Here is a 16,648-nt window from a genome sequence, read left to right on the forward strand (position 1 = left end):
TAGTGCCATCTCGTAATTATTATGCATTGTCACCTTTGTTATTAATCAGTTGTTACTATGCATAGAGTGTGGTATGAAATGTCAACAATGTTGACATAGTTTCGACATGTTATAATGTCGACATATTGTCACTGGTGGTCCACCGAGGACTTACCTTCTTCTGATGGCTACAGCATGGCTTAAGGGTCAGATCTTCTATTCTCCTGCTTTCTGGAATTACTGCCCTATCCCTCCCCCTAGAGCCTAACCCTATCCCTCTCCCTAGTGCCTAACCCTATCTTCCCCTGGTGACCTAACTCTCCTGCCTGGAGCCTAACCCTAGTGTCGACATTCTGACAGTGTCAACATGTTGCCTGTTGACATTTTAACAATGCTGACATTTCTGTCAACATTTTGTTGTCGTCATTATGAAAGGCAACATTGGAAATGTAAACCTAATGGCTAAATCCCTATGCATGTACTTCTTCCTGCAATACATTAATTACTCTATTTCTCCCAGCCACCTTTCATGGTTCCTTCGCTGTGTTGATATATTGTTGCAGGCACATCTTTGCCTTACAGATTTATCAAATAAACTTCCACAGAGGATGAAGCTCCACATGTAAATAGAAAAAGCTGACATAAAATATTATACTCCTTTTACAACCATTTATTATACAAACTAACAAACAAACAATGGTGCCAGTACATCAGAATAAAAGATAAAACTGTGTATCTGAATCCAGTGTCCTTATTTTGTTACATGCACTGTCTGCAGCTCTGTACTGTCAGTTTAATTTTAGCTCTATTCTGTTTGCTTAATTGCTGTAGAAGCACACCTGTTGGGGAATGCCTTGTTACCTGACTCCAATCTGTTTATTGTGAAAGTCAGGAGTCTAGTGGAAATGCAGTGCACGGCTGCATAGAATCACTAATTAAGGGGGCTTGGCTGCATTGAACCTTGTCATTGATTGGTGCTCCATTTATATTCCCAGTCTGCCCATTACTCCCTCATGGGCATAGATCCTGGTTGCCGCGGAAGCCTTTGGGTCTCTGTTTCATGGTCTAGTCCTGTGAAATCCCGTACTAAAGTATTTTTGCTGGACCAAGTCCTGTCTGGTTCCTGTCTGTCTGAGCATTAGCTGCAGTGTGGATTCCTCCACACTATACTTGTTTCTTTGTCTTGTCTGTATCTTTGGTCTTTCTGTTTGTTATCCATTATCATTTTATTTGCATACAGCTGCTTAAACACAACTACTGCATTTGTCTCTTTTATTACAGTCCCATTTTACTACAGTCTCTCTATCAAGCTTTCTTATCCTTATACATAGTCACAGCTCTACTAGTCTGCCCTCAGACCAATTCATGGTCTCTGTCTTTCTCTGTCTGTCCTTGTCAGTAAGACAGTATCATATCCTAACAGTAGTATTGCTCATTGGTTTCTGTCTCTGCAGTTGCTAGCGGTAACATCCACTGGCCTGAAGCATTCTGTGTCACTATGTAGAAGTTTATATTTGCTCCCTGCCTGTCTCTTTAATCTGTGTATCCTGCCATTTCAGTTGGTTATTGCCAGTCCTAGTCCTGTCTTGATCCTGTCTGTTTAGCTTCAGGTGTAGTGTGGATTCTTCCACACAGCATTTATTCTTTGACATATCTTTTTTATAGTGTATCTACTATAGTCCATTATTATTGTTATTTACATTTTGCTGCTTCATACATTATCAGCACATTTACCCTTCATCATCACAGCTCCTTGCATAACAGTGTCTCTTGCATACCTCTTAGTTCCTGTACTTAGTCTCCTCTCTGCTAGCCAGTCCTCTGACCCAAACTTGGTCTCAGTCTTTTACTTTCTGTCCCTGTCTTTTCTGCTGACTGATAACTCTGGTCGTCTCGGGGGTAAGCTCGTACTGTCGCCAGTGGCGTAAATCCTGGTGGGCTTCCCAGTACTGGTATACATATAAAGTCATATGGGAAAAGCAGCTCTTATAGGCATGAAGACCTACTGAGTGTTACTCTATGAGTCTTACACCCAGGCGTCTGGGGTTATCGTCAGAAGGCCGACTATGTGTCAAGCTCGTCACCATTCTTCATGTCAAGTTATCTACTCATCACCTCCTAGTACCCAGCTCTCTGCAACACTCCATCCAGCTATATTCCCAGATCATAACATATTTCAGCAATCAGTACTGAGATTAAGGGTCCTGGATAAAGCCTAAGGTCCTATGCCAGTGGTTCCCAAACTTTTCATGGTGCCCTAGAGTATCAGAATCTTTTCACGGCACCCCTAGGCCAAAATTTTCTTATTTAGAAATTTAGAAAGAAATATTCAATTGAGTTTATATGTCATCCTTAGATTCAGTTATGTGGTGGGGACAAGATTTGCTTTGTTTGTCTATATATTATTACTGGCAGCCACTAGCACTGGTTTTGCCTATTTCGTTGACCATAAATAATTTGAATTGGTCCTGGACCACCAATCCAAGGCACCCCTGCAAGTACCCCGAGGCACCCCAGGGTGCCACAGCACACAGTTTGAGAACCACTGACATATGCATTTCATCCTGTGGATAAACCAAGTCGAAGGTTCAGGATGAAACGCATAGTTTAATCTTAACTATATTTTAAATTAATAAGAGTGAGGGCACATTTGGGACTATATTTATTATATGAATCCAAATATATGTGTGAATGCTTTCATTATGGTGCTAAAACTATACTTACCAACTTTCTTAACCTTTGGGAGATCAGGTGAGATTCAGATCGGAGGTGCTGGAGGTGTGGTACTATGATTGGGTCATATCAGTCACACCTTTATGAAATAATGTTGTGATTTGATTCACAGCAGAGTACTGTACATCATCCAAGTCTCACTCTGCCCACTTTACCTAGGGATTCAGGAGGGTTGAATACTCTCTCCCCCAAAAATGTGGGAGTTTCCCAGACATTCTGGATTAGTAGGCAAGTATAGATTGAACTGTGCCTGGGAAGTACAGAATGCATTCTATTGAAAGTAATTTTCTGAGGCCTGAATGCATCTACCTCCAAGCATGTGTAAATAGCTATTTTGATATTGGGAAGGTCTCTAAAAGGTTGTTACTCCCAGTGCTCACTTTTTAAACATAAAAAAATGCATATATAGGTTCATAAAATAGTATATCCAGTTTTATTAAATATGTATCAGATCTTGATGAAGCCTGGCTTTCACAGGCGAAATGCCTAGATTGCAGAGCCACTGATCCGTACATGCTAAACGCTGATCACCGTAGCTGAGTTCCATCGGTCTGCCGGCAGACACCCATACCTCCTCAACCAGTGCAGCACAAATCACCACCAGCCGGACTGCAAAGCAGTGAGTACCCGCTAAGCAGATATACTTTTGCTTCAAACACTGGTGGAGAAGCTTTGAACTTTTCTGTTAGAAGTTGCACCTGTGTTTTAAAGCATGCTGCTTAAACCACATCTTGTTAACACCACTGCCAAGTCTTATATACGCTACAGCCAAGGACATTACAAATAATATTGTCCCCCGAGTTGAAGGTAGAGTAAAACGCACACAAGCATATCTAACATTCACCAACATTGGATTTTAATCTTTCTCTTAAGTGTTTTTTGTCCTTTGTTTTCCATTAAATGTGAAATGTCTATGTATACCAGTATTAGGATCCAATTTACACACACACATAGATATTCTTATTACTAATATTTGTACCTGCATCCATATTTAATAAAACTGGATGTACTATTTTATGAACTTGTATACGCATTATTTTGTTTAAATAGTGAGCATTGGCAACAACCTTTTAGAGACATATATACCTTTAGGGCAAGTGGAATCCCTATCTCTCCATAGCTGCTACTTATTTTAAACAACCAGGAGCAAGCGCAGCCCTCAGAACAAACTAAGCTGATACTGGGAATGCTCTATGGCAAATCACAAAGGGGTATATTCAATTAGCTGCATGACTTACCATGGGCTTATTGCAGTGTCTGGAGTTATACAGTTCCTGCCCACAGGCTCCACTGGTGCAAACAGAAATCTGCAGTAAGTAGGGCTTGTTGCTGTCACCACGACCACCGCAAGCACGTAAATTCATAGTTCCGGGCACTTACCTGGGAACCTATAGGTTAATGTGCATTAACTGTGGGTTTACAAGGAGAAGAAATGGGCTTAAAATGTAATAGCTCTGTGCATTAAAGCCTGAGGCTATCCTCCTATGATAAACAGCTAATTGAATATGCCCCAAAGTCTGAGAAAGCTTGTGAATACTTTCTCTCTTTCTTTCTTATTTAAATGTCACAAAATGAAACCTTATACATGTGTATAAGATTGGTGAGAGCACACAGCTCGACACATTCAGAAAGGAATGATGAAAGCTTTTATCATATGCAACAAGTTCAAATTAGCTTGGAGTGATGGGGAGTTATGCATCGCTAGACCACTCCCAAAGAAGGTTAACGCTATCAAGCTCTTTATCTGTTACTAATGTTCTTGTATTATTGTAACAGAGGATCACTTATATACTGTAGATGATAGGACTAATTATATTAATGTAATGTACAAATATTACTGTAGAAAGTCTTCTTCTTTTTTTCAGGACCTTCGAGGCAGTGTGGTAAGAATCTGTAAATTCTTGGGGCAGGAGTTAGATGATGCACAGATTGACTCGGTTGTAGAACATTCTGCTTTCACAGCCATGAAGGAAAACAAGATGTCTAATTGGAGTCTTATGCCCCCAGAAGTACTGGATCAATCTAAAGGATCCTTTTTGCGCAAAGGTATATATGGTATCATTCTTCCAAATGTTCAATTAATATTTGCTAACTGTGGCTGTAGTGTATAGTAGCTACCAGATATACATACATAAAACATTTAATACAAGTGAATCACTGAACAATAGTAGATGCTTACACAAACACAGCGAAGAAGATAAATAATGAGATTTCTCTATCGTCCTAGTGGATGCTGGGGTTCCTGAAAGGACCATGGGGAATAGCGGCTCCGCAGGAGACAGGGCACAAAAGTTAAGCTTTAGGATCAGGTGGTGTGCACTGGCTCCTCCCCCTATGACCCTCCTCCAAGCCTCAGTTAGGTTTTTGTGCCCGGCCGAGAAGGGTGCAATCTAGGTGGCTCTCCTAAAGAGCTGCTTAGAAAAGTTTAGTTTTAGGTTTTTTATTTTACAGTGAGTCCTGCTGGCAACAGGATCACTGCATCGAGGGCGATCACAGGTACAGCCTGGATGGGTCACCGGAGCCGCGCCGCCGGCCCCCTTGCAGATGCCGAAAAGAGAAGAGGTCCAGAAATCGGCGGCAGAAGACTCTTCAGTCTTCTTAAGGTAGCGCACAGCACTGCAGCTGTGCGCCATTGCTCTCAGCACACTTCACACGGCAGTCACTGAGGGTGCAGGGCGCTGGGGGGGGGGCGCCCTGGGCAGCAATGGAAACCTGTTATTTGGCAAAAAATACCTCACATATAGCCTCCGGGGGCTATATGGAGATATTTAACCCCTGCCAGAATCCGTTGAAGAGCGGGAGACGAGCCCGCCGAAAAGGGGGCGGGGCCTATCTCCTCAGCACACAGCGCCATTTTCCCTCACAGAAAGGCTGGAGGGAAGGCTCCCAGGCTCTCCCCTGCACTGCACTACAGAAACAGGGTTAAAACAGAGAGGGGGGGCACTAATTTGGCGTTAGACATATATATAAAGATGCTATAAGGGAAAACACTTATATAAGGTTGTCCCTATATAATTATAGCGTTTTTGGTGTGTGCTGGCAAACTCTCCCTCTGTCTCTCCAAAGGGCTAGTGGGTCCTGTCCTCTATCAGAGCATTCCCTGTGTGTGTGCTGTGTGTCGGTACGTGTGTGTCGACATGTATGAGGACGATGTTGGTGAGGAGGCGGAGCAAATTGCCTGTAATGGTGATGTCACTCTCTAGGGAGTCGACACCGGAATGGATGGCTTATTTAGGGAATTACGTGATAATGTCAACACGCTGCAAGGTCGGTTGACGACATGAGACGGCCGACAAACAATTAGTACCGGTCCAGACGTCTCAAAAACACCGTCAGGGGTTTAAAACGCCCGTTTACCTTAGTCGGTCGACACAGACACAGACACGGACACTGAATCCAGTGTCGACGGTGAATAAACAAACGTATTCCTCATTAGGGCCACACGTTAAGGGCAATGAAGGAGGTGTTACATATTTCTGATACTACAAGTACCACAAAGATGGGTATTATGTGGCAGTGAAAAAACTACCGTAGTTTTTCCTGAATCAGATAAAATAAAATGAAGTGTGTGATGAGGCGTGGGTTTACCCCGATAGCAAATATTGGCGTTATACCTTTTCCCGACAGAAGTTAGGGCGCGTTGGGAAACACCCCTTAGGGTGGATAAGGCGCTCACACGCTTATCATGTGGCGTTACCGTCTCCAGATACGGCCGCCCTCAAGGAGCCAGCTGATATGAAGCTGGAGTAATATCCTAAAAAGTATATACACACATACGGTGGTTATACTGCGACCAGCGATCGCCTCAGCCTGGAAATGCAGTGCTGGGTTGGCTTGGTCGGATTCCCTGACTGAAAATATTTTAGTGATATAGAGCATTTAATAGGATGCAGTCTATATATATATATATATATGCGAGATGCACAGAGGGATATTTGCACTCTGGCATCAAGATAAGTGCGTTGTCCATATCTGCCAGAAGATGTTATGGACACGACAGTGGTCAGGTGATGCAGATCCCATACGGCACATGAAAGTATGGTCGTATAAAGGAGAGTAGGTACTTGGGGTCGGTCCATCGGACCTGGGGGCCACGGCAACAGCTGGGAAATCCAACCTTTTTACCCCAAGTCACATCTCAGCAGAAAAATACACTGTCTTTTCAGCCTCAATCCTTCCGTTCCCATAAGGGCATGCGGGCAAAAGGCCAGTCATATCTGCCCAGACATAGAGGAAAGGGAAGTAGACTGCAGAAGGCAGCCCCTTTCCAGGAACAGAAGCCCTCCACCGAGTCTGCCAAGTCCTCAGCAGGACGCTGGGGCCGTGCAAGCTGACTCAGGTGAGGTGGGGGGTCGTCTCAAGAGTCTCAGCGTGCAGTGGGATCACTCGCAAGTTGACCCCTAGATCGTACAAAGTATTATCCCAGGGGTACAGTTTGGAGATTCGAGACATCTTTTCCTCGCAGGTTCCTGAAGTCTGCTTTACCAAAGGCTCCCTCCGACAGGGAGGCAGTATTGGGAAAAAATTCACAAGCTGTATTTCCAGCAGGTGATAATCAAAGTACCCTTCCTACAATCAAGGAAAAGGGTATTAGTCTTCCACACTATATTGTGGTACTGAAGCCAGACGGCTTGGTGAGACATATTCTAAATCTGAAATTTTTGAACACTTACATACAAAGGTTCAAATCAAGATGGAGTCACTCAGACAGTGATAGCGAACCGGAAAAAAGGGGACTATATGGTGTCCCTGGACATCAAGGATTACCTCCATGTCCAAATTTGCCCTTCTCAACAAGGGTACCTATGGTTCGTGGTACAGAACTGTCAATATCAGTTTCTGACGCTGCCGTTGAATTATCCACGGCACCCCGGGCCTTTACCAAGGTAATGGCCGAAAAGATGATTCTCTTCAAAGAAAAGGGCATCTTAATTATCCCTTACTTGGACGATATCCTGAAAAGGGAAAGGTCCAGAGAACAGTTGGAGGTCGGAATAGCACTATCTAAAGTAGTTCTATGACAGCACGAGTGGATTCTAAATATTCCAAAAATCGCAGCGTTTTTCCGACGATACGTCTGCTGTTCCTAGGAATGATTCTGGGCATAGTCCAGAAAAAGGTGTTTCTCCTGGAGGAGAAAGCCAGGGAGCTATCCGAACTAGTCAGAAACCTCCTAAAACCAGGCCAAGTATCAGTGCATCAATGCACAGGAGTCCTGGGAAAAATGGTGACTTCTTACGAAGCAATTCCATTCGGCAGATCTCACGCAAAAAATTTTCAGGGGGATTTGCTGGACGAATGGTCCGGATCGCATCTTCAGATGCATCAGCAGATAATCCTGTCTCCAAGGACAAGGGTGTCTCTTCTGTGGGGGCTGCAGAGTGCTCATCTTCTAGAGGACAGCACATTCAGCATTCAGGACTGTGTTCTGGTGACCACGGATGCCAGCCTGAGAGGCTGGGAAGCAGTCACACAGGGAAGAAATTTCCAAGGAATGTGGTCAAGTCTGGAGACTTTTCTCCACATGAATATACTGGAGCTAAGAGCAATTTCCAATGCTCTGAGCCTAGGAAGACCTCTGCTTCAAAGTCAGTCGGTGCTGATCTGGTCGGACATCATCATGGCAGTCGCCCACGTAAACAGACGGGGCGGCACAAGAAGCAGGAGGGCAATGACAGCAAGAACTTTTCGCTGAGCAAAAAATCATGTGATAACACTGTCAGCAGTGTTCATTCCGGGAGTGGAAAACTGAATTTCCTCAGCAGGAATGAATTCCACTCGGAAAAGTGGGAACTTCATCTGGAAGTTTCCACATGATTGTAAACCGTGGGAAAGACCAAAGGTGGTCATAAGATGGCGTCCCACCTGAAGCGCCAGGTCAAGAGACCCTCAGGCAATAGCTGGGTCGCTCTGGTAACACCGTGGGTGTACCAGTCGGGTATGTGTTCCCTCCTCTGCCTCTCATACCCAGGGTATTGAGAATTATAGGAAGGAGAGGAGTAAGAATTATACTCGTGGCTCCGGTTTGGCCAAGAAGGACTTGGTAACCGGAACTTCAAGAGATAAGAAGGGTCTTGATTCAGCAAGAATCATGTCTGTTCCAAGACTTACCGCAGCTGCGTTGACGCAGGGGCGGGTGAACGCCGGATCCTAAGGGAAAAAGGCATTCCGGAAGAGGTCATCCCTACCCTGGTCAGAGCCAGGAAGGAGGTGACCGCACAACATTATCACAGTTTAGGTGAAAATATGTTCCATGGTGTGAGGCCAGGAAGGCTCCACGGAAGAATTTCAACTAGGTTAATTCCTATATTTCCTGCAAACAGGAGTGTCTATGGGCCTCAAATTGGGGTCCATTAAGGTTCAAATTTCGGCCTGTCGATTTTCTTCCAGAAAGAATTGGCTTCAGTTCCTGAAGTCCAGAAGTTTGTCAAGGGAGTACTGCATATACAACCCCTTTTGATGTCTCCAGTGGCACTGGGGGATCTCAACGTAGTTTTGGGGATTCCAAAAATCACATTGGTTTAAACCACTCAAATCTGTGGATTTGATATATCTCACATGGAAAGTGAACATGCGGTTGGTCCTGGCCTCGGCCAGGCGAGTGTCAAAATTGGCGGTTTTGTCTCACAAAGCCATATCTGATTGTCCATTCGGACAGAGCAAAGCTGCGGACTCGTCCCCAGTTTATCCCTAAGGTGGTGTCAGCGTTTTACCTGAACCAGCTTATTGTGGTACCTGCGGCTACTAGGGACTTGGAGGACTCCAAGTTGCTGGATGTTGTCAGGGCCCTGAAAATATAGTTTTCCAGGTCGGCTGGAGTCAGGAAATCTGACTTGCTGTTTTATCCTGTATGCACCCAACAAGCTGGGTGCCCCTGCTTCTAAGCAGACTATTGCTCGTTGGATTTGTAGTACAATTCAGCTTGCACATTCTGTGGCAGGCTTGCCACAGCCAAAAATATGTAAATGCCCATTCCACAAGGAAGGTGGGCTCATCTTGGGCGGCTGCCCGAGGGGTCTCGGCTTTACAACTTTGCCGAGCGGCTACGTGGTCGGGGGAGAACACGTTTGTAAAATCCTACAAATTTGATACCCTGGCTAAGGAGGACCTGGAGTTCTCTCATTCGGTGCTGCAGAGTCATCCGCACTCTCCCGCCCGTTTGGGAGCTTTGGTATAATCCCCATGGTCCTTTCAGGAACCCCAGCATCCACTAGGACGATAGAGAAAATAAGAATTTACTTACCGATAATTCTATTTCTCGGAGTCCGTAGTGGATGCTGGGCGCCCATCCCAAGTGCGGATTATCTGCAATACTTGTACATAGTTATTGTTAACTAAATCGGGTTATTGTTGTAGTGAGCCATCTTTCAGAGGCTCCTCTGTTCTCATACTGTTAACTGGGTTCAGATCACAGGTTGTACAGTGTGATTGGTGTGGCTGGTATGAGTCTTACCCGGGATTCAAAATCCTTCCTTATTATGTACACTCGTCCGGGCACAGTATCCTAACTGAGGCTTGGAGGAGGGTCATAGGGGGAGGAGCCAGTGCACACCACCTGATCCTAAAGCTTAACTTTTGTGCCCTGTCTCCTGCGGAGCCGCTATTCCCCATGGTCCTTTCAGGAACCCCAGCATCCACTACGGACTCCGAGAAATAGAATTATCGGTAAGTAAATTCTTATTATTTCTTATCTGTATATGATGCTAAGAGTGTGGTATATTTAATCAACATTCAGAATGTTGACAGCACAATGTCAACATGGCCTGAATGTATACATTCAGAATGTTGACATATCTTGGAATGTTGATATTTAACATATAGACACTGACATAATGTTGACATTGCCAGAATGTTGACAACGTGAATGTCGACAGTTACAATGTCAACAATGGGATTTAGTTTGAAAACATAACCCTAAGCGTAAACCTAATCCTAATTGCATCCTAACCCTAACATTAGTCCTAATGCCAGTCAGGGCTGGATTAAGGGCCACATGGGCCTAGAACTGAAAACAATCAAGGGCCTATTGTGTGAAGTGGAGGCAAGGTCAGCACTGTGTGGGCGTGGCCAGTGCCATGTGGGCTTGTACAACCGCTACACTATTAGCCTCCTTAAATGCCTAAAAAATAGAAAATTGTATCATTGTTTAAAGAAAATAGAACTACAATGTTAACACTTATCATTTATGTTCGACCATTTGGCCAACTTGTCATCATCATGCTGTTATGATGATGGGCCTATTTTTATATGAAGGCCTGGAGCTCAATTCACCTCATTGTTAATCTGTGTAACTGCATGTAGCTATAGATACAAGAATAGACAATAGTGTAATAGCTATCACAGAAGTAATCTGTTAAAACCAACAGGGTAATAGATAATAATCCAATAGGCATGCTGTGAAAAATTTCACAGCATTCATACAGACATCAGTATAGAAAAAAGATTAAATAATACCAAAAGTTGAAATAATATAATCAGGGGTTTCCAGATCACTACTGGATGTGATCAGCGATCCAACTGATGCCAGCCTTGAGTATCCTTATCCTAAGATCTGCTGGTTACCAATAGACCAGGGGGTATATTTACAAAGATTCGTGTTTTGGCCGTTTTGAAGGGTGTTTGAACTCGAATGGTATCGGGTGCATTTTACTGCAACTTTTTGAATCCTGATACGATCATTCACTAAGCTGCCGAGTTTTGCACAATCGTTTTTTCCGATGTCGATGTGATTCCTAATATCAGGCAGTGTTTTACGGGAGTGATGAGTAAAACACTGCCTGACAAAACACAAGGAATCCCGTCCGGATCTGTGAGATCCGTGCAGGGCTTCATTGTGTACCTTAAAAAGTTGATCAAAGTCTAAAAAATTCTGAAAAAAATTGCGCGGGGTCCCCCCTCCTAAGCACAACCAGCCTCGGGCTCTTTGAGCTGGCCCTGGTAGAAAAAATATGGGGGGGAAAATGACAGGGGTTCCCCCATATTTAATCAACCAGCACCGGGCTCTGCGCCTGGTCCTGGTTCCAAAAATACGGGGGACAAAAAGCGTAGGGGTCCCCTGTATTTTTGAAACCAGCACCGGGCTCCACTAGCTGGGGAGATAATGCCACAGCCGGGGGACACTTTGATATCGGTCCCTGCGGCCGTGCCATTAAAACCCCAACTAGTCACCCCTGGCCGGGTACCCTGGAGGAGTGGGGACCCCTTCAGTCAAGGGGTCCCCCCCTCCAGCAACCCAAGGGCCAGGGGTGAAGCCCGAGGCTGTCCCCCCATCCAAGGGCGGCGGATGGGGGGCTGATAGCCTTGTGAAAAAATGTGAATATTGTTTTAGTAGCAGTACTACAAGTCCCAGCAAGCCTCCCCTGCAAGCTGGTACTTGGAGAACCACAAGTACCAGCATGCGGTGGAAAACCGGGCCCGCTGGTACCTGTAGTACTACTACTAAAAAAATACCCCAAAAAAAACAGGACACACACACCGTGACAGTATAAGTTTATTACATACATGCACACCTCCAAACATACATACTTACCTATGTTCCCACGAGGCTCGGTCCTCTTCTCCATGTAGAATCCTAGGGGTACCTGTGAAAAAAATTATACTCACATAATCCAGTGTACCTTCTGTTCTTTGTATAATCCACGTACTTGGCAAAATAATAAAACGGAAACCCGACCACGCACTGAAAGGGGCCCCATGTTTACACATGGGACCCCTTTCCCCGACTGCCAGGACCCCCCCTGACTCCTGTCAAAGAGGGTCCCTTCAGCCAATCAGGGAGCGCCACGTCGTGGCACTCTCCTGATTGGCTGGGTGCTCCTGTAGTGTCTGTCAGGCAGCACACGGCACAGATACAATGTAGCACCTATGCGCTCCATTGTAGCCAATGGTGGGAACTTTGCGGTCAGCGGTGAGGTTGCTTTCGGTCAGATGAATAGATAATACACAACTGGATTACAGTGATTTTTCAAACTAATTTCTTTCTTGAATTAGCATCATACATCTTCAACCTCTAATCAGTCATTCAGCCTATTAAAATGGTGTAAAAGTCATCACTCTGCTGTTTGGTATCATAATCATTGTGTTCATGGACTGAACATGTACTAGAGAAAGCAAAGGAGAGAATTGTCTGAGGAGATCAGAAAGAAAATTATAGACAAGTACGTTAAAGCTAAAATATATATGACCATAGCCGTACAGCTTTAGGTTCCTGTGACTACAGTTGCAAATATTATTAAGAAGTATAAAGTACATGGGACTGTAGCCAACCTATCTGGATGTGGTCGCAAGAGGAAAATCATCCACAGATTAAATAAAAGGATAGTGAGAATGGTAAAAAAAAAGAGCTTTTTGAATGACGGTGGGCTCCCTGGAAGAAGACTCAGGAGGACTCCACTTTTGAAAATAAAAACATAAATGCATACTGGCACAATGCTTCTGGGAGAATGTCCTTTGGACAGATGAGTCAAAACTTGAGCTTTTTGGCAATCAAATAGCTATCTCTATTAGCTAGCAGCAGCTTTGCAAATGCAATCCATTGCAATGCAAATGCAGGAGGAGGTGCATACACACTTCCTTGCTGCATTTGCATTCGCATCTCTGCCACCAGAGTCGCAGCATGTGATTGAACATTGCGTACATCGGTCACAATGGTCATCTGCAATAGCAAGCTGAGTAAGCCTCAGCTTATTCAGGCTTGCCATCGCAACACAGTCCTTGGCCTGACCACTCACAGAAAATGGGGGTGACATGCCCCCGTTTCCAGCAAAGCTGGCAGTCCCCACCCCTCCACCCAAAAGCCTCTGCTTGTCAATCAGGCAGAGGTGCTTGCATCCCTGCAATGCAATCACAGGATCCATTCTGCAAAAGCGCAGAATTGGTCCTGCGTATGCGCAGTTTAACGATAATCGGGAGACTGTGGGTTGGATAGCTTATGCGATCCATCATGAAAATAGGCCCAGTGCCTGAAAGCTCTGTCTCAGTTGCAGGTCACGGGTCCTTCAACAGGATAATGACTTAAGATACAAAGCTAGAAGCACCCAAGAATGGGTAAGAACAGAACATTGGACTGTTCTGAAGTGACCTTCTATTAATTCTGTTCTGAATCCTATCAAACATCTATGGCAAGAGCTGAAACATGCAGTCTGTATAATGTACTGGTACATTTACAGGCTCAGTTTGCTAAAAAAACATACATTATGCATTCTGAATAAGGCACCCATCAAGCCTGAGACAGCTGGAGCAGTATGGTAAGGAAGAGTGGGGCTACACTACCTATTGGCTGGTACAGAAGTCTCATGGAGAGCTACAGAAATTGCTTGACTGCAGTGATTGCCTCTAAAAATTGTGCAACAATAATTTTACAAAAATATGAACCCATATTTTTCACTGAAATACATATTTTTCCATAGTTTTTGCATAAATTAATTACATTTTTCCATAAATTATGTTTTTCCATATTTTTTGTCTATACCATGTTCATTTGTTTATTTATTTAAAATTGTATTTAATAAAAAATCTAATGCAATTCTGAGGTCTATTAAATAAGGAATAAATAATGCTGGATGTCACTTTCAAGTTAATTCAGTGAAAAACATACGTTCATCTTTTTGCATGGAAGGGTACAAACAAAGTTGTCCATGTCTCTATAATTATATCAAAATATAATATGGAGATGAGTTCAATGTTAATTTCACAAGCTGGCCTTATCTAGGGTTCTTGGAAAGCCTTGGAGTTTTATGTGCAGTTTTGTCAAATTTGCTTTGTTGAGACATTATTCATGCAGAAAAGCTCTACTGTACATTTATACTGGCATATTAAGCTCCAGATTTGTATATTATCTTGCAGGAGTCTCTGGTGATTGGAAGAATTTATTTACAGTAGCCCAGAGTGAGAATTTCAACAAACTTTATCAGGAGAAGATGAAAGATATCAATACAACTTTTTATTGGGAAAAATGAGAATGTCTGTGCTAGAAAAAAAAACAACTTATATATTAATTGATCATTGTAATTATATATTGCATAGCTTCCTTAATAAAAAAAATATCTTACCATTAGGTCTGAGTACTGTGAGTTTGTCAATAGCCAAAACAAAGCCTTCCAAACATCCAATACTAATGCTTAGGGGGTATCCAATTACCTGCTGTAATTAACCATGAGCTATCCATTTATATCCTCAGGGACTCTCCTCAGGCAGGCAAAACAAAACCCTGAAAGTAGCTAGACTCTAGAGTTTTCATGCGAAAATGGGGCTGCGGCCATGAAAACACACAGGTTCAATGAGAAAATTTATATTTTAACGGACGATCTAATTGGATTGCCTGTAAAAAAATATTGGTGAAACATCAGAAAAATAGCCAAAAAAATTAAGTTTTTCGCACCCGATGTTTTATCGTGCCTAATTAAATACCCCCCCCCCCCCTTAGCACTGTCCTATGGCTATACCTGGGTAGGCAACATGTGGCACTCAGGCTACTCTCGAACTACAAATCACAGAATGCACAGCCCCAGGTTTGCAGTTATGTCAGTGGTTCCCAAACATTTCTGAATCACGGCGCCCTAGAGTATCAGAATTATTTTCACGGCACCCCTAGGCCAAAAGTTTCTCATTGAGAAATGTAGGAAAACATATATTAAATTAAGTAAATTATGTTTATAATTCATCCTTAGGTTCAGTTATGTGGTGATGGACAATATTTGCTTCTGTTTATCCACATATTTTATGACTGGCAGCCACAAACACTGGTTTTGCTTATTACATTGACAATAAATAGTTTGAATTGGTCCTGGACCACCAACCCGAGGCACCACTGAAAGTGTCCCACGGCACCCCAGGATGCCACGGCACACAGTTTGAGAAACACTGGGTTAGATTATGGTAAAGCTGCATTCTGGAATGTGTAGTTTTACAGTAGGTGGAGTGTCACTGGTTGCCTACATTCACTGACCTCATTATGTATAACATCCTCCTCCCCTCATATTTATAAAATCACTAACAGTATTGCTTTTATTGGCCATGCCCCATTGATTATCTCTGTTTTTCTCCTTGATTTCACCATTTTCACACCATTTATTATTCCTACACTATCAAAATGTCCCTTTTGATTACAACATTAAATGCACAGATTATACTTTCACTCAGGGCCGGCCCGACCATTACGCGTGGTACGTGGCCACATAGAGCACCACACTGTGTGGGCGAGATGGCCGCTGACTCCAGTGGTTGACTTTTGCCAGTGGGTGCCTGGCAGCTCTTTCATAGTGAGGGACCAGGGATGCTGTAATACCCTTCTATGACCAATCCGTAGGTCATAGAAGGGTATTGGTGTTTGGTGAGTGAGTGCTTAGCCTCAGCCCAAGAAACCCGGCGCAAGCAGTAGCCGGCCGCTGGTGACAATATCCATCACAGTTCCTCTGAGATCCTATCTTCTAGCAGGTCTCAGCCTGCATACATGCTATGCTCCTCTACTCCCTGTGAGACCCACCATCCCTCAGCTCAATAGTGAGGGGGGAGGGGAGCAGGAAAGGGCACATTAAGAGGAGACTAGAAGAATGTGATCTGGTCAAAGCAGCTGCCCCAATCTGCTCATGCTCCCCTTGGTGGAACCCCATAGATCCCCCCTCCCCCGTGTTTCTGTCAGCCAGCCACCCCGCACACTGTGCTAGTGCCCTGGATATCCCCCCCCCCCCCTGAAGTACCCCAACCACTTCCCCATTAGGACCCCTGCAGCACTCCAGAGCCATTTACAAACTATTTCCTCACTACAAAGGAATCTCATTGTAAAGGAAGAAGTTTATTTGTTTAGCATTTGCTTTATCAGCACCATAGATATGTACCTACTGGAACTTCAAGGTTATGATCAGATTTATATGTAAGGGGCACTACCAATGTGGGTATTATGTGTGTAAGCGGCACTGCCACTGTGGGCATTACGTGT

General features: G+C 44.0%; 1 protein-coding gene across 1 annotated transcript in view; it reads left to right on the forward strand.

Moving 5' to 3' along the window:
* LOC134966189 (sulfotransferase 2B1-like) overlaps positions 1–14,767 on the forward strand; it is a 129,358-nt gene extending 114,591 nt beyond the window's left edge. The window contains exons 6-7 of the mRNA XM_063942748.1: positions 4,578–4,758; positions 14,557–14,767. Coding sequence (XP_063798818.1) covers positions 4,578–4,758; positions 14,557–14,669 — 294 coding nt within the window. The 3' untranslated portion in view covers positions 14,670–14,767. The remainder of the gene's footprint in view (positions 1–4,577; positions 4,759–14,556) is intronic.
* The last annotated feature ends 1,881 nt before the right edge of the window (positions 14,768–16,648 follow it).

The sequence above is a fragment of the Pseudophryne corroboree genome, chromosome 10 (assembly GCF_028390025.1).
Source record: "Pseudophryne corroboree isolate aPseCor3 chromosome 10, aPseCor3.hap2, whole genome shotgun sequence".
Lineage (NCBI taxonomy): Eukaryota > Metazoa > Chordata > Amphibia > Anura > Myobatrachidae > Pseudophryne > Pseudophryne corroboree.